The sequence below is a fragment of the Triturus cristatus genome, chromosome 11 (genome assembly GCF_964204655.1).
Source record: "Triturus cristatus chromosome 11, aTriCri1.1, whole genome shotgun sequence".
NCBI lineage: Eukaryota > Metazoa > Chordata > Amphibia > Caudata > Salamandridae > Triturus > Triturus cristatus.
In genome coordinates, this window is record NC_140594.1 from 5,469,267 (window position 1) to 5,486,803 (window position 17,537).

The 17,537-nt window shown below is 54.3% G+C and overlaps 1 protein-coding gene across 1 annotated transcript in view; it reads left to right on the top strand.

Annotated features, from left to right (window-relative positions):
* The window catches only part of AACS (acetoacetyl-CoA synthetase), a 223,106-nt gene extending 207,737 nt beyond the window's left edge, over nucleotides 1-15,369 (top strand). Inside the window, exons 17-18 of the mRNA XM_085635188.1 lie at nucleotides 1,485-1,687; nucleotides 14,185-15,369. Of these exons, the coding sequence (XP_085491314.1) occupies nucleotides 1,485-1,687; nucleotides 14,185-14,322 (341 nt within the window). The 3' untranslated portion in view covers nucleotides 14,323-15,369. The remainder of the gene's footprint in view (nucleotides 1-1,484; nucleotides 1,688-14,184) is intronic.
* Nucleotides 15,370-17,537: the final 2,168 nt, after the last annotated feature.

A 17,537-nucleotide genomic window follows, 5' to 3' on the forward strand; every position in this document is an offset into this window, starting at 1 on the left:
CGGCAGCAGCAGTTCTTTGCAGGCTTCCATTGGAATCGACGACGCGACCCGACACCAAAAGACACCTATGCACCCGGCTTCCCTGGGTGAGGTAACTCGAGTACTTCAGTGCTCTCGTGGGTGCTGGCCCTAGAACTTCTTAAGTCCAAAAGGGTTTGGTCCTGACTCGATTAGAAGTGTCCCTAATCTTTAAATTTCCAACCGCGACATTGCCCATAGAAGATAACGGAAACCCACGGTTGTGTTTACACACTGCATACAGTCCCCTGTGTCACTACCTTGGGTGGTTCCTTGGGGTCCCAGCGATGCTATAGGCCTAGTGTCTATTCCAGTCGTGGTTCTTATACCACTTTTTTGGTATATGGTTTGGTACGCCCCTAGGGCCCAAACGTGTATTTGTGCTATTACTGATGATTGCTCACTTGTAACTTAAGTACTTCGAACTCCAGTCTCATAAAGAGACTAGAGGGGTGTGTGTTAACCTAAATACATATATTTTAAAAATATACCTGGTGTGGTTGTCCTTTCATTTGATCAGTCAAGAGATTATAGACTGGTAAAACAAGCTGCCTTACATTCCTTCAAGACTTAGCCTGAAGGCTGCTCTCCATAGCTACCACTAGGATAGCTTTCATATAAGGTTGTCTTTAACCATTCACCATAAGGGGTTGTTTGGACTTAAAGAAGGTGCCCACTAGAACTAGTGGACAGCATATATCAGGCCACTTTGTGTTGCCACCTTGGGGCTTCTTACAGCAGAGGGGGGAACTGGGGTACGAAGGGAGGCACCGCGCATTAAAAAAACGTCAATCCGTGCAGGAATCACACCAGAGTCAAGAGTGTGTTGGTGTTTGCCCTGTGGTGAAATATCTGCAAATCGTGAGAGCATCCAGCAATGTGGCCTGCTCTTCTTCCCCAAGTCTGCCCTCTGAGAAGCCTCAAATAAGCAGCCCTGAGACTTTCTTCAACGCCTGAGTTCTCTTTTACATTTCCCTGGACTGCTGATGTACCAACATCTCCCTATGTGCCATGCAAAGGAATCTTTGATCTGAAAAGCTTTTCAACACGCCCTTCATAATCATGGAGAGCAGTGTTTTGCAGTCCAACTCTCAGACTATGACAGTGGCCTTTTAACACCTCTCCAAGCCCCCTGCCCTTCACCGAAGCTCTGAAGACCAGCTCTGCAGTCTCAGTCCAAGGGCTGTTGCTGCACTCTTTGGCGTTGTGTGCACAATTCATCCTCCTCTGTCCAGCTAGGTATTATTCAAAACCCTGGTCTTCTATTGGTCTCTTGGGATGATACATATTCTGTGTCAGAGTAACAAATTAATAAATTAATAATTTTCACAGCGGGCACCATGTTTTTAGAGTTGAATGGCTGTCATGGACCCTGTTGTGGGCGGTAAGGTGCCATCCCTCTTATGCTCTATCAGACTGGTCCCAGCACGTTGAACCCATTGCTTCCTTGTTCTCTTATCTTTCAGTTGAGGCCTTCGAGGAGGTGGCAGACAGCCTCTGTGTCCCTCAGTACCGGGCTGATGGCGAGGAGAGAGTGATCCTTTTCCTGAAAATGGCCACCAACGAGGTGTTCAGCCAAGGGTTGGTGAAGCGGATCAGGGAAGCAATACGCAAGGCTCTATCAGCACGACACGTTCCAGCTCTTATTCTGGAAACCAAAGGCATTCCGGTGAGTTTGGACCAACTTTTAATTTGTATAAATGAACAACAAATCTCGCAGTGGAAGTTCTTTAAATCTGGTTAGAGTGCAAGATGATTGCGACGTCAAATCAGTAAAGTTACTTTTAAAAATACTTTGTAAAGTAGTAGCCAAAGCGCACGACGCATCGGCTGCCATTTGTTCCTATTCCCTGAGAATGAGCGCTGCGGCAACAAATGATCGACGGAATGCAGAGCGAATCAAACCTTCACCCCCAGTCAAGAGTTCTCGGTTAAATCCATTGTTCTTTTGCTCACTTCGCCACCCCAGTTTGGACCCACCCATATGCAAATCAGTCTTGACCCTGCTCTTCATGGGAACAGTCCAGCCTGAACTGCCGAGCTGGGTCCTCCCTGGACCGGAAACAAATATTCTGGGGTGAATGTTTGACATTGTTCTGCATTCTGTCCATCAGTTGTTCTTTTTGCATTTGTCACCCCGAGTGGGACGGGTATGCCCAGACGTGGGTCCCATGCTCTCCACGCCACTGGAGTCAAGCAAGCCTTGCTGTTGAGGGGTGAAACCCTGAAACCGGTCCTAGGATGCTTGTTTCCGGTCCAGGGAGGACCCGGCCTGGCAGTTCGGGCTGGACTGTTCCCATTGATCTCAGGGTCAAGACTGATTTGCATATGGCTGGGTTCAAACTGGAATGGCATGGGTAGCAAAAAAACAATTGATTTAGGCCCAGATCTCTGCACTGGAGGTGAATAATTGAAATTTTTCAGCATTCTGTCCATCAATTGTTCTTTTAAAAAAAATATTTTTGTAATTTAAAAAAAAAGAAAAAAAATGTATTTTTTTTTTCCATATCTTTTTATTGAGTATTTGACGACAGAGAAATAGCAGTCCAGTCAGCAGTATCGGGCTGTTATAAACATGCATAGTAGAAACACTCTCCCATTTCCCCCCCAAGTTGAAAACTCGACAGCATCATAAGTCTACATCACTACATTCAGTTGCGGCTGCGCTCCCACTCATGGCCATTGCAGAGCACCTCATCCCTGACTCGGCGCATGAGCCACCCCTGTATTTATTCCAGTGGCCCCAAATCTTTTCCCACTTATGGGGACAAGCACGACTCTCATAGATGACCCTTTCCGCCACCATACACCAGTCCCTATCGCTCCTCCAATCCTCGAGCTGTGGTGGTGATTCTGCTCCCCCAATCTCAAAATGTTCCTCTGGCCACCATGAGGCCTAGGGTGACCCAAATCTGTTGCCTCCCACACATTCAGAAGACACCATCGCTCCGAGGGAGAAGCCTCCCCTCCACCCACAGTGTTTATACAGGCCACCACTGAGGTCCCATAAGTCTGTATTACGGGACAGTCCCAAAGTATGTGGTAGAAGGTGCCCTCTCCCCCACATCACCGCAATCAAGCGGAATCAAGCCTCCTTCCCATCTTGACTAATGTATTACAAGATACAAAGGCCCTGTGCAGTATCTTGAGTTGCGCCAGGTGAACTCAGGGTCTGATCGCCACTGCTTTAGGAAAGGCTAAGGCCTCCTGCTAGTCTTCGTCCTCTTTGTCTCAAGTATCAGCTTCCCGGCGTTGGCAGAGCTGAAGCAATGTGTCTGGTGCAGTGTTGATCAGTTTTTTATACGTTAATGAGATCGATTTGCATGCCATGTATCCAGTAGTCTGGCTTCCAACGGGGATGCTTCCAGGAGGGCCTCCCTTTAGGGATCAAAGTCATTAAGGTGTGGCAGACCTGAAGATATCGAAAGGTCTCTGAGGCAGCTAGGTCATATTCACGCTGCAAATCTAGAAACTGTAACACTGTTCCACCTCTCCAGAGATCTCTAACCCTAGAGATACCTATCGGATCCCATTTATCAAAGCCGGGCCTCAGGCCTAAAGTGGCCAGTTTTCCTGAGTCCCACAGTGGTGTGGACTGTGTGATCCTACCCTCACAGCCCAGTGTTTTGAGGTGTTTGTGCCGCAGTTGGATCGTAAGCCCTGTGGGTCCCGTAAGAGTAATATTTTGGGGATGAGTACAAGCATTGTTTGTAGCCATGTGTAATACGTAACGGTCCATAGTGTATGCCTGGTTGTCTGGGTGACGGTGCATCCATTCGTGGACCTGACCCTCTGAGCGGACACATTTGACATCAAACGGCCCTCTGAGCTGACAACTTTGGCTTTAAAATCGAAACTGCCCTTGGAACCAACATCCTTGATTCAACTCTGATCCGAAAGCGCCGACGACCTAGACTGACTCAGACTCCAGCAGTGTTGAATCAATCTCAACAAGCTCCAGAAGGAGATCGACGCTCAACAAAGACAATTGTTCATACACCCCCATACGGTCTGCATCTTTACCCGTCCACTGGGGACCGCTTCTCAACCACCCGAATGGCATTTGTCATTCTAAGTAGCCCTCAACATGCCTATCCCACACAAGAGGTGTAAGAAGACGGACCAAGCCACCATTCCTTTGCCTGTGATGCACCCATTACCCCAGCCCCCTTTCCAGAGCATCCAGCATCTCCTCCTGCTTCCCCAGAGGACCCACATTCTTCTACAGACCACAGGGTTGACTTTCGACACTACACCACAAGGTTACCCATGGGAGTTCTACATGCTGACCCAAACGGAGACACTGACCTTTACCTGTAGCGTGTCCGTCCCTCCCCTGCAGACGACTCTACCTCCTTCTAGGCGCTTATTGGTAGGACTGCCTCCTATTACAAGGTGGATCTCCACACTAAACCTATCGAGGAGGACTTTCTCTTCGAGACAATTTCTTCTACTCACTACTCCACCCAATTCCTTCCACATGCTGAGAGGCATGTTTTGACATGCCCCAGACATTTTCCAGGACCTTGTCCGGGCCAGGGTCATTACACCCAGGGTGGACAGGGTGAAAAACAGCTGCCTACAACTAAAAACCAACAAGACAGAAGTACTCATCATGGGCCCAAACCCCGACGCCTGGAATGACACCTGGTGGCCCCCTGCCCTCAGGAACCCGCCCACCTCCACGGATCACGCACGCAACCTGGGAATCATCCTGGACTCCGAGCTCAAAATGGACCGCCAGATCAACTCCGTCTCATCCTCCTGCTTCCACACCCTCCGCCTCCTAGGTAAGACCTTCAAATGGATCCCCCTCGAACACAGAAAGACCGTCACTCACGCCCTGGTCACCAGCAGACTCGACTACGGCAACACACTCTACGCTGTAATAAACAGAAACATCACCGCAAGCTACAGAACATCCAGAACGCCGCCGCAAGACTGGTCCACAGCCTGCCAAGACACTGCCACATCTCCCAGCACCTGCGCACACTCCACTGGCTCCCCATTGAGGCCAGAGTCACCTTTAAGATGCTCACCCTCGCACACAAGGCCCTCCATGACACCGGACCAGTATACCTGAACAGCCGACTCAATTTCCACGCACCCCAAAGGACCCTACACTGTGGTCCCCCGCATCAGAAAGACCAGATCGGGAGGCCACTCCTTCTCCTTCCTTGCAGCCAGAGCCTGGAACGCCCTTCCGCTCCACCTCCGACAAACATCGCTTCCCATCTTCGCAAGAAACCTCAAAACCTGGCTCTTCGACAGACCCCCTCCTTGATGGTCTGGAACCTGCACCTCCTCCCCTACCCCCAGCGCATTGAGACCCTTATGGGTGAGTAGTCGCGCTTAACAAACGCTTGATTGACAAAAAATACAACGCCTCCCCTATTGACTCTTTACATACGTGGCCAGCTCCCACATGACTCTCTGGTAGGCCAAGCCACCGGTAAGAGAGCTAACTCTCAGGATCGTGGTGATGCCCCTGCACTAGAAAAAGAAAGCAAGCGCATTGATGCTGTAGGAAGGAGGGTTGCCGCACAGTCGGCTAGCCATTAGCGTATTGCCTATTCCATTGGCCTGCTATTACGCTACAACGGTGCCCACTGGGACGACATGGAGGAGCTCCTCCAACATCTCCCAGAAGAACACAGAAAGATGGGAGTATGAGATAGTTTCAGAGGGCAAGCAGATCGCAAATACCACCGTCCATTGTGCCCTACACGCTGCCAACACCACTGCTCGGGCGTCAACGCTAGCGTCCTGTTGCAGAGGCGTGCGTGGCTGCGCATTTCTGGCTTCAAGCCTTAATTTCCAACAAAGTCTTCTCAACCTGCCATTCGATGGCCAACATCTGTTCAGATCACAGATTGACCAGATGTTGGAAAATATTGATAAAGGTACATGTTAGAAAGGATAGGCGGACCGGGAGGGTCGGCCGGGGTCAGGAGGAGAGGTCTCCGGGGAGAGCCGTCTCCAGCGATCGTACAGACAAGTAACTTCCCCCCCACAGACAGATACCACACACGGATAAGGTTCAGTGTTCTTTATAAGCACTTCTTAAGGTACGGTTGAATGGTACAAGGAGGTCTGGACTCAGGGGTCCCCTCGATTCAAGTCTCTCAAAGCAGGGTAAGGGGTAGCGGGACAGTCTGTCTACCAGTCAGGTAGGTTGGATGAGATGATGATTGGCTCACAATCCTCGAGCTTAGTTGGTACGGGCCGCGGCAGCGCCAGCAGATCCCGGAAAGATGGTCGATGTACGGTCCGCGGCAGCGCCAGCAGGTCCCGGTGATGATGGTCGTTACAACGGGCCGCGGCAGCGCCAGCAGGTCCCGGAGAGGTGGTCGATGTACGGTCCGCGGCAGCGCCAGCAGGTCCCGGTGAGGATGGTCGTTACAACGGGCCGCGGCAGCGCCAGCAGGTCCCGACGAGGATGGATGGTGTAGAGGGCCGCGGCAGCGCCAGCAGGCAGGACGATGGTTCACAGGAGTGGGCTACGGCAGCGCCAGTAGTCCGTCAAGGCTGAGTTCTCTCGGTGTCTCTCGACTCCAGGATACAACTGCCTTCCTGCTCCGGAGTTGCCCCAGTTATAGGGCAGGCGCCCTTTGATGTCCGGACCCTCGCACTTGGAGGTCGGAGGGCCCGGGATGAAGGTGTCCAGACACCCAGCAGGGGGTGGAGCCAGCGCCTGGGGGAGCTGGAGGCGATCGGCACCTGGCGGGGGAAGAGCTCTTGACACTTCGTCCTCCCATTGACCTGCCAAGTGGTCCGCTCACCTCCTGGGTGGATGGTGGTGCCGGGATGTCGGGGCCGGCCAGGCCCGGGGTTAGGGTCGGGGCGAGGCCACGCGGCCTCGTGGTGCAGGGCACAAGATGGCGGCTTGAACCGGCCGGGGGAGCCGGTGGGGCTGGGCCCCGTGATGAGTAGAGGTCCGAGGGCAGAAGATCCGTCGGGAGACGGGGTACAGGTGCTTTTCGTGGGTTATGCTTGGTGGGCCGGAGCTCGGGCCCTGTCGTGCGGGGAGGGAGCAAGCCCTTCGTGTGGCCTGTCCAACATGCGTCCCCCCCAGCTGAAGGCGGGGAGAGTCACCCATCTCCTTGGGGACTCTCTTCGTCGAGGCGGAAAAAGCGGGACAGGCCATCCGCGTTGGCGTGGTCTTGGCCTGGTCGGTGCTCCACAGTGAAGTCCATTCCCTGCAGGGAAATGGACCAGCGCAAGAGTTTTGGGTTCTCCCCCCGCATCTGCATCAGCCACTGCAGGGGTCGATGGTCGGTTTGTACCCGGAAGTGGGTACCGAAGAGATAGGGCCGGAGCTTTTTAAGGGCCCACACCACTGCGAAGGCCTCCCTCTCGATGGTGCTCCAGCGCTGTTCTCGGGCCAGGAGACGTCGACTGATGAAGGCCACCGGCTGGTCATGACCTTCGGGGTTTAACTGAGAAAGGACGGCTCCGATGCCGTGGTCGGAGGCGTCGGTCTGTACCACGAATTCCCGACTGTAATCGGGGGCCTGGAGCACAGGGGCGGTGCACAGGGCGGCCTTCAGTTTCTCGAAGGCCGCTTGACAATCGGGGGTCCAGTTAATCCGCTTCGGTTGGTTCTTGGACGTGAGACCCGTGAGGGGCCCCACGATGCTGCCGTAGTCCTTCACGAAACGCCGGTAGTAGCCGGTGAGCCCCAAGAAGGCTCGGACCTCGGTCTGGGTGACGGGGGGCTGCCAGGACTGGATGGCAGCAATCTTAAGTTGTAGCGGGGCCACCAGCCCGCTCCCCACTTGGTGCCCAAGGTAGGTCACAGACCCTTGGCCAATTTGGCACTTGCCGGCCTTAATTGTGAGGCCGGCCCGCTGGAGGGCCTGTAGGACCTCTCGGAGGTGACGGAGGTGGTCGGGCCAGTGGCGGCTGTATACAGCGATATCGTCCAGGTAGGCAGCGCTGAACTCTTCGAGCCCCGCCAAGACCTGGTTCACGAGGCGTTGAAACGTGGCGGGGGCATTCTTCATGCCGAAGGGCATGACCTTGAATTGGTAGTGGCCATCGGGGGTAGAGAAGGCTGACCGTTCCTGAGCCCTGGGTGTGAGGCCGATCTGCCAGTAGCCCGCTGTTAGGTCGAAGATACTGAGGTAGCGGGCGGCCCCCAGCCGGTCGATCAGCTCGTCTGCTCGGGGGATCGGATGAGCGTCGGTCCGGGTGACAGCGTTCAAGCCCCGGTAGTCGACGCAGAATCTTAGTTCAGGTGTGGTGCCGGGGGCAGCGGCTTTGGGGACCAATACAACTGGACTGGCCCAGGGACTGTCCGAGGGCTCGATGACCCCGATGGTGAGCATCTTGGCCACTTCCTCCTGTATGCAGGCCCGTACCCGATCTGGTACGCGGTAGGCCCGGTGTCGGACAGGGGGGCTGTCCCCGGTGTCCACGTCGTGCAAACACCAAGGGGTGACCCCGGGGGTGAGGGAGAACAGGGTAGCGAACTGCAGCAGGAGGTTCCGGCAGCCCTGGCGTTGCTCCGACGTGAGGGCGTCAGAGAGCCGGACCCCGTCCACGGAGCCGTCATTCTCCTGAGTCTTCAGAAGATCCGGGAGGGGTTCGGAGTCTTCCTCTGCCCCACTGTCCGTAGCCATCAGGAGGCTGAGTTCTGAGCGCACAAAGTGTGGTTTGAGTCGGTTGGTGTGGAGGACCCGAAGGGGGTTCCGGGAGGTCCCCAGGTCGATGAGGTAAGTGACGGGGCTTTTGCGCTCGATCACTTTGAAGGGCCCCGTCCACTTATCTTGCAAGGCACATGGTTCGGTGGGGGACATCACCCATACTTGTTGTCCAGGCTCGAACTCAACGGAGGAGGTATTGTGATCATACCACTTCTTCATGTCCTCCTGGCTGGCCTCGAGGTTCGCCTTGGCCATCTCTCTGAAGCGCCGGGTCTGATTGCGTAGGGCCAGGAGGTATTTGAAGACGTCTGGAGGGGTCTTTAGGGGGGGCCATCTCCCAACCTTCTTTTACTAGGCTGAGGGGCCCTCGCACAGGGTGCCCGTACAGGAGTTCGAAAGGGCTAAAACCGAGGGACTTCTGGGGAACTTCGCGGTAGGCGAAGAGGAGGCACGGGAGTAGTACATCCCACTGGCGACGGAGGGGCTCTTCCAATCCCCCAATCATCCCCTTGAGGGTGCGGTTAAAACGCTCCACTAGTCCGTTCCCTTGGGGGTGATAGGGGGTCGTGAATCTGTAGGTGACCCCGCATTGTTGCCAGAGGGACTTCATGTATTTGGATATAAAGTTCGTGCCTCGGTCGCTGACGACTTCTCGGGGGAAGCCTACCCGGGAGAAGATCCCCATTAGGGCCCGGCCAACCACCGGAGCTGTCACGGTCCGTAGGGGCACCGCCTCGGGGTAGCGGGTGGCATGGTCCACCAGTACTAAGATGAACCGGTGTCCTTGCGCCGTGCGGGGGTCCAGAGGCCCCACGATGTCTATCCCCACCCTCTCGAACGGGGTGGTGACCACCGGGAAGGGTTGCAGAGGGGCTTTCAGCTTCCGACCACTCTTCCCGCTGGCTTGGCATGTGGGGCAAGATCGGCAGTGGTTCAGGACGTCGTTCCTCATCTTCGGCCAGAAAAAGTGGGTCACTAGGCGGCTGTACGTTTTATCTTGGCCCAGGTGTCCAGCCAGGGGGACATCGTGGGCCAGGTTGAGCAGAAAGTCTCTGAAGCGGAGAGGTACCACCAGTACTCGACCGGCCCCCAGCTCGGCGATTCTTTGCTCGCTGTATAGCAGGTCGTTATCCCAGTAGACCCAGTGAGTGCCGGTGGAGTCCCCTGCGTTCTGGGCGCTGGCTTGTTGGCGGAGTCCCTCGAGGGAGGGACAGGTCTTTTGTTCCTGGCGGAACTGTGCTTGGGTGGGCCCCCCCTCTTGACGCCACTGAGCCAGGTCAGGAAGGTCCTGGGGTTGCGCGTCCCCTTCGGCCGTCGGGTCTGGGAGGCTGGCCTCGTCGTTGTCTTCTACTGGGGCGACTGGGGGCGGAGGTGCTGGCCACTCTGGTTCTTCTGATCGGGGGACGGCACGGGCGGCCATGGACCGGGTGGTTATGCAGGCCCAGTCCGGGAGGCCCAGCATCCCCAGGTGCTCTCTTCTCTCAACGGTGGCCCACGGGGAACTCTCGAGGTCATTCCCCAGGAGGCAGTCCACGGGGGCATCGTCCCGGACCGTCACCTTCAACAGGCCGGAGACCCCTCCCCATTCGAATGGAACGCAGGCCATTTGACACATACTTTCAGAGTTGTCTGCCGAGCGGACGGGGCAGAGAATGTTCGGCAGGATCTGCTCGGGCTTCACCAGGTGACAGCGGACGGCCGTCACACTGGCGCCTGTGTCACGCAAGGCCTCGGCTCGCTGTCCATTAATGGTCACCCACTGACCGTATTTCCTGGTGTTAGCGGGTAGGGGAGCCAGCGGGACCATGTCTCTTCCCCCTAAGCACGCCAGGACCATGGCGGCCGGTTCCCACTCTTGCTGGGCCGGCTCATACTCCTCTGGTTCCTCCAATGATCGCTCTTCCCCCAGGGCGGCGGCAGCTACCTGGCGGGGCTTGGGTGTTTGGTTCTGCGGGCAGCTCGGGTCATTGGCGTAGTGGCCGACTCGTTGGCATCGGTGGCACGTGACGTTGGCTCGGACCCCAGGACGCCACGGGGGGTTGCCCCGACCGGCCGGAGCCGGGGTGCTGGCCACGGGTGTTGCGGGCAAGGCGTCTCTCCCTCGCCCCTGGCCCCCTCCTCCTCCCCGAGGACGGTGCTGGCCTTGGTTGTTTCTGTTCTGTTCGTGTGGCCCCCTCCGGCCCACTCGGGTGCTTTCCCATCGCTCAGCTTCGGCGGCGAGCTGCCGGGGGTCAGTCAGCTTACTGTCGAGGAGGTGCTGCCTGAGCTCGACGAAGCAGTTGTTCGACAGGTGCTCCCATACCATCAGGTTAAAGAGTTGTTCGTAGGTGGTGACCTGGCTCCCCTTTATCCACCCCTCGAAGGCACGGCTGAAATAGTTCACGTATTCTACCCAAGTTGTACCTGGGATCCGGGTGCAATCTCTGAACCTCTGGCGGTACATCTCGGGTGTGAGGCCGTAGCGGGTGAGGAGGGCAGCCTTCATGTGGTCGTAGGACGACATTTGGTGATCTGGGAGCTGCAGTAGGGCATCGCGCCCCTCATTGATAAACCTCCCCCAGAGTCCGGCTCCCCAATCACTCCGGTCGATCCGGTGGGAGGTCATGGCGATCTCGTAGGCTTTAAACCACTGTTGTATGTCGTCTTCTCGGACATACTCGCGGACAACATCCTTGGGGATGTGGACTTTTTTCTCGCTCGGCCCCGGGGTGTGTGGTCGCTCCGGCACCCCCAGTTCTTTATTCTGTTTCCGAAGTTCTATTTCCGCTAGTTTGCGCTCGTGCTCGAGCGTTATTTTTTTTTCCTCCAGCTCTCTCTGTCTCTGCTTCTCTTCTCGTTCATCTCGGAGCCGCATGTGCTCGAGGTTGAGTTTCTGTTCAGCTAACTTGAGTTCCCCATCCATCTTGAGTCGTGCCATTTCCAACTCGTGCAATCTGGTTCTTTCTCTTTCTCGGATCTCCTCCTGCGAGAGGCCCGTTCCCCGCTCCTCGGGAGCCGTGGCGTTCCCCTCTGGTGTGATGCTGCTTTGGTCGGAGGGTCCGGCGACCCCAGTTTCTGTCCACGACTCTAGGGCGTGCTTTAGATCCTCTTTGGTACTCAGGCCGGTGGTAGCAATGCCAAGTTCTATGCAGAATTGTCTCAGTTCGCGGTGGTTGTATTCTTCTAATTTATCCATTTGGAATTTCTCGGTGGAGTTGCTATCTTTGGCTGACATCGTGTTGTTGTCGTGGGGTGAGCTACTCTCTGTACGATTACGCGTTGATTCGGATCGCGCCGCTGGCCACCAATGTTAGAAAGGATAGGCGGACCGGGAGGGTCGGCCGGGGTCAGGAGGAGAGGTCTCCGGGGAGAGCCGTCTCCAGCGATCGTACAGACAAGTAACTTCCCCCCCACAGACAGATACCACACACGGATAAGGTTCAGTGTTCTTTATAAGCACTTCTTAAGGTACGGTTGAATGGTACAAGGAGGTCTGGACTCAGGGGTCCCCTCGATTCAAGTCTCTCAAAGCAGGGTAAGGGGTAGCGGGACAGTCTGTCTACCAGTCAGGTAGGTTGGATGAGATGATGATTGGCTCACAATCCTCGAGCTTAGTTGGTACGGGCCGCGGCAGCGCCATCAGATCCCGGAAAGATGGTCGATGTACGGTCCGCGGCAGCGCCAGCAGGTCCCGGTGATGATGGTCGTTACAACGGGCCGCGGCAGCGCCAGCAGGTCCCGGAGAGGTGGTCGATGTACGGTCCGCGGCAGCGCCAGCAGGTCCCGGTGAGGATGGTCGTTACAACGGGCCGCGGCAGCGCCAGCAGGTCCCGACGAGGATGGATGGTGTAGAGGGCCGCGGCAGCGCCAGCAGGCAGGACGATGGTTCACAGGAGTGGGCTACGGCAGCGCCAGTAGTCCGTCAAGGCTGAGTTCTCTCGGTGTCTCTCGACTCCAGGATACAACTGCCTTCCTGCTCCGGAGTTGCCCCAGTTATAGGGCAGGCGCCCTTTGATGTCCGGACCCTCGCACTTGGAGGTCGGAGGGCCCGGGATGAAGGTGTCCAGACACCCAGCAGGGGGTGGAGCCAGCGCCTGGGGGAGCTGGAGGCGATCGGCACCTGGCGGGGGAAGAGCTCTTGACACTTCGTCCTCCCATTGACCTGCCAAGTGGTCCGCTCACCTCCTGGGTGGATGGTGGTGCCGGGATGTCGGGGCCGGCCAGGCCCGGGGTTAGGGTCGGGGCGAGGCCACGCGGCCTCGTGGTGCAGGGCACAAGATGGCGGCTTGAACCGGCCGGGGGAGCCGGTGGGGCTGGGCCCCGTGATGAGTAGAGGTCCGAGGGCAGAAGATCCGTCGGGAGACGGGGTACAGGTGCTTTTCGTGGGTTATGCTTGGTGGGCCGGAGCTCGGGCCCTGTCGTGCGGGGAGGGAGCAAGCCCTTCGTGTGGCCTGTCCAACAGTACAGAAATGGCAAAGGCTATGGGAGCACTCCACACGCCCACCCCTTCCGCCGCCCGTCAGGTGGAGGCTCAAAGACCACCTCCCCTGACACTTCCACCATGGGCCAATGCCCCCAGGTGGAGCAGTCCTCTGGCACGGGATTGCTTCCAAGGCTTCTTTAGAGTACCCACAGCAGAAGTAGAGGCAAGGGTTGCCTCCCCAAATGGGCTGCCACCACCACTGCACTGACTTCCCTCTTTGTCTCCCCAACCATACAACACCTTTCAAGGGATGTCTACAACGGTTCTTCCCTGCTTGGCAGAAAGTTACCTCAGACCAGTGGGTGTTGGAGATTAGCAATGTTGGCTAATGTGTCAAGCTAACTTCCATGCCCCCCAACATACCACCCTGCAAACACAGACTCCAGTCCAGAGCATTTTCGTGTTGGGCTCTCTATCGCAAGATTCAGCTCCTGGCGGAGTATCTTACAGGAGTAGAAAATGACTTGTGCTGAACAAGCACTAGCAAGGTTTTACCAATGATGGTTTTAAACTAGCAACAGAAGCATCAAACCAGTGGGATTCCTGCAACTGCCCCTGCCAGTTTTTTTGAGACACATTTGTGTCGGATGTGACTGCCACCAGCTCTGAAATGTTTGGTGCAGCCTTAAGATTAGAAAGCTCTATAGTCACCCCCGATAAGTCTGCTTGCACTTCAGGTAATAAAAGATTTATATTTGTCATCAATGTGAACATTGCTTTAGTGGAATACATGACTTCAGTGTGGCTCCCTGGGGTAGAAATGAAATCACAGAAGGGTCCTGCCGGGCTGAAAGGCATGCTATAGTTCAACATGGGAAGGTGGTCCATGGATGGGACATGCATAAGAGTGCATGGTGTGGAGTTGTTACATGGATGGGGTGCCTGAAGCAGAATGCATCATTGGATAGCCATTCCTTTGGATGAGAGGGAGGCATGTGCCACAATGTATTATGGGAGGCGGATCCCTGGCATGTATGGGAGCTCTTGATGGCCACTGTGTAAGCATTATGCAGGAGGTTTGTACAGACTCTGCTAACCTGGATGTGTTTTTTCCAGTACACGATCAGTGGGAAGAAGGTGGAAGTGGCTGTGAAACAGGTCATCGCTGGACGGGACGTGGAGCACCGCGGAGCGTTCTCCAACCCAGAGTCCCTGGATCTTTATAAAAATATTCCTGAACTTCAAAACTTTTGAGCTCTTTGAAGACCAGCTTGACTGCACCACGTTCCATGTATACAATGAAGTATGCGGCAGAGAAACAGTATTGGAAACCATGGAGCGCTTTAAAGACATTTGGTGCAATGCTTTATAAAATCCTCAAGACTCGCACTTTCTTACTGGGCTCCAGTGGGATAAAAACCCAGTGACTCCATTTTCAGGTAGAGGATAAGATTCTGGGCAATCAGAAAAATGTGATCCGTAATGGAATCATTTTTAGTAAAAGCATTTATTTGGTTACATTTGCACCAGCTTTCTCCGGTTTGCGCTTTAGCTCAACTGGCCTGGCGATGGAGTGTATTTTCTACTGTGTCAAGGGATGTTTTTTATGATTAAGTTAAAACTTTTTAATTTTGAAATGTATTTGTTAGTGTTGAGATACTATTTTGCTGTTCTAAATGTTTGCTGTCTGTTCTATTTGTGTCTCATTTATGGATATCATGACAACAAAAGGGTTTGGGCCACAATGTGCTTTTACGCGACACGCAGGCTTTTTTTCTGGACCGTAGCTTGTCTAGCGCACTCCCCTGGGGAGCGGTCCTGAACGATCTTGTTTTACCTATGGTGATGAGCACTATTTCTGTTACATTTAGTAAGGTTTGTTCAATAATTCTTTAGTGAGTTCCTACATCTGTATTCCATTCCTAACCATGATGATTTAATACTAAATTTGTCCCAAAATCCAGAATGTATAGATATTGTGTATACTGCTTATTTCAAATTTGTCAATTTATTTTTTTCGTATATATACATTTTTTACTCAAGGATCCGAATGTGAGTGTTAGCAGGTTTTAATTCTGATCGCATGGTATTTAACGTGGGATAAAAAGGATACTCTGCTTAGTATGTTGAATGAAATAATACTTATCAAATCTTTTGCAGGGATACAAGGCCGTGTTTTGCTGACTGGAATTTGGATAAATGTTGTTCATGAGGTTTCGAAGGAGACTGCGATGCATGCACAATGTTATTCAGCGTTGTAGATACAATTTCAATGTGCAATAAACAAATCCTGTCCCAGTGCCTCTGTCCTCCGTTCTGCTTCTTTCCTCTTTATTTTCAAGACTACTGGCTGCACCTGTGTCTGTGTCTTGCTCCAGCCTCATAACTCTTTTAGGGGATACAGTAGGGATACCTTGGAGCACCCAGAGGACAGCTGTGGCATTACAACACTAGATTAGTGGTATCAGATCACTCTGACTAGCAACAAAAGGATCATTCAAGGTTTTTGATAGAAAAACATTTGCTGGAAAATAGACTTCTAGCCGCAGATTCCTTACATTAGAATTATACCCAGGCATCAGACTGGATTTTGAAACTTTTTTGTGAGCAGTACCCCTGCATGCCAGTAGGTGGCATCATTTGGCTCTGTGTGGTGTCGTCGGCCGCGCCAGAAGTGATGTGTTATTGGTGCCTATATAGGAGCCACCCCAGCGCACTGGTGTCAGTTTTTTTCTTTCCACTGCCGTCAGCGCATATCCAGGAAGATCTACCCCTTAGTCAATTTTCTACTAACTATCTTCGTTGTTTTTTCGATGGTTTGTTGAGGTTTCAGGTCCTGGTGTGGTAGGATGTCATAGAAGAAGGCCGGCTTCAAGCCATGTGGTGCCTGTCACTGCTCGATGCTAATGATGGACCTGCACCTTGTCTGCCTTTGGTGCCTCGAACACGACCATGTTCTGAAGGACTGCTCCAGTTGCTGTTCCATCAACCTGAGTGCCTTGAGTGAGTGATTCCTCGAGCTCCAGGTGGCTCGACATGAGATACCGGTACAATCCAGGTCCCTCGAGCAGTTGCGGTGTTCGAGAGATCCTTGTCACACTCCAAGTCGTACAGCCATTTGGATAAATCCCACCACAAGAAGAAGTCGAAGAAAAAAAAACAACTTCACCTCATCTATCAGCTAACAAGACGAGAAAGCGTCAACACTCTAGGCCTGTCAGTGTGGTTGACTCAGTGCCTGGGTCATCTTTGCTCCTTCCTGAGTTTCCAGGAGCCGGACCAACCCCCAACCACCTGAAAGAATACTGTGAGGCCATGTGCCTCATATTTGGTTGGCTGTTCCCTCCGGCGCACCTTGGGCCCTGCGGGTTCAAGAAGTTCCCCTACTGGATCCACGCTGGCGGCTCCGGTGCCAGTTTAGCTCCAGGGATCCAGAGGGCGATCAGCACTGGTCATGCCACCTTGACCTTCCCCGGCAATCCAGAAGCCGACTCTCCTGGCGCCAACACCATTATGATCCCCAACTATTACACGGGCCAGAAGGGTGAAGCCTGATGCCGGTTGGAGCCAAGCCTTCCAGGCCTGAGCCTGAGCCCTATTCTTTTGGGCTAGGATTCTGGAAACAATGGGAGGGGTCGCTGGACCCTGAATAATACCAGCCCTATGACACCAGCATGGACTGGTGTGAGAATTTGGTGGAGGTCAGTGGTCTGAATACCTCTCCAGATACTGGCATGCTTTCTCCCCCTACTGTAGGTACGGAGGAGGGAGCTTCATTCGCCTTTGTAGTGAAGAAGGCAGCCACGGTCCAGGACCATAGCTTGTCCTCGCTTACAGCCATGACTAACATCTTGACAGAAGTGCTTCAGCCGGGAGTGTCCCCTTCAGAACCGCTTCTTCAGTTTAATAAAGCTCTTACTGATGTCCTGCTTGGGACCTAGGCCAAGCCCAACACAGGGGCTTCTGTGAACGGGACATTTGCCCTCTGCCACCGCCCGCTCCAGGGGAGCCCAAATTCCTCACGGAACACCCTACCCCGGAGCGATTGGTAGTCCAAGTCTCCATTACCCACGTAAATCCTGGTGCTTTTCTAACTGCACCACGGGATCAGGAATTAAGATGGTGGACACCTTCGGAAAGAAAATGTTTTCTTCCACCAGCCTGGCATTGCGGTCCATGAACACCACATGCCTTTTGGCCACTATTCCAAAGCTCTATGGGATATGGTTGCGCAGGTGTTGCCAACAGTTCGAGGAGGACCCGGACGTGCTCTCCCAGGACCGGACTGGCTGTAGCGGGCACCGTGCAATCCCCCAGTGGGCCGCTCGGGTAGGGGCCGGTTTTGGGCCCCTGGGGCCGATTTTGTTACAAGGCTGTTTTTGCAGCATAGCTGCAAAATCGGCCCCGTAACAAAATTGGCCGAAAACCAGCCCTGGCAAAGAGCTATCCTGGCTGAAGAGGGGTCAAAC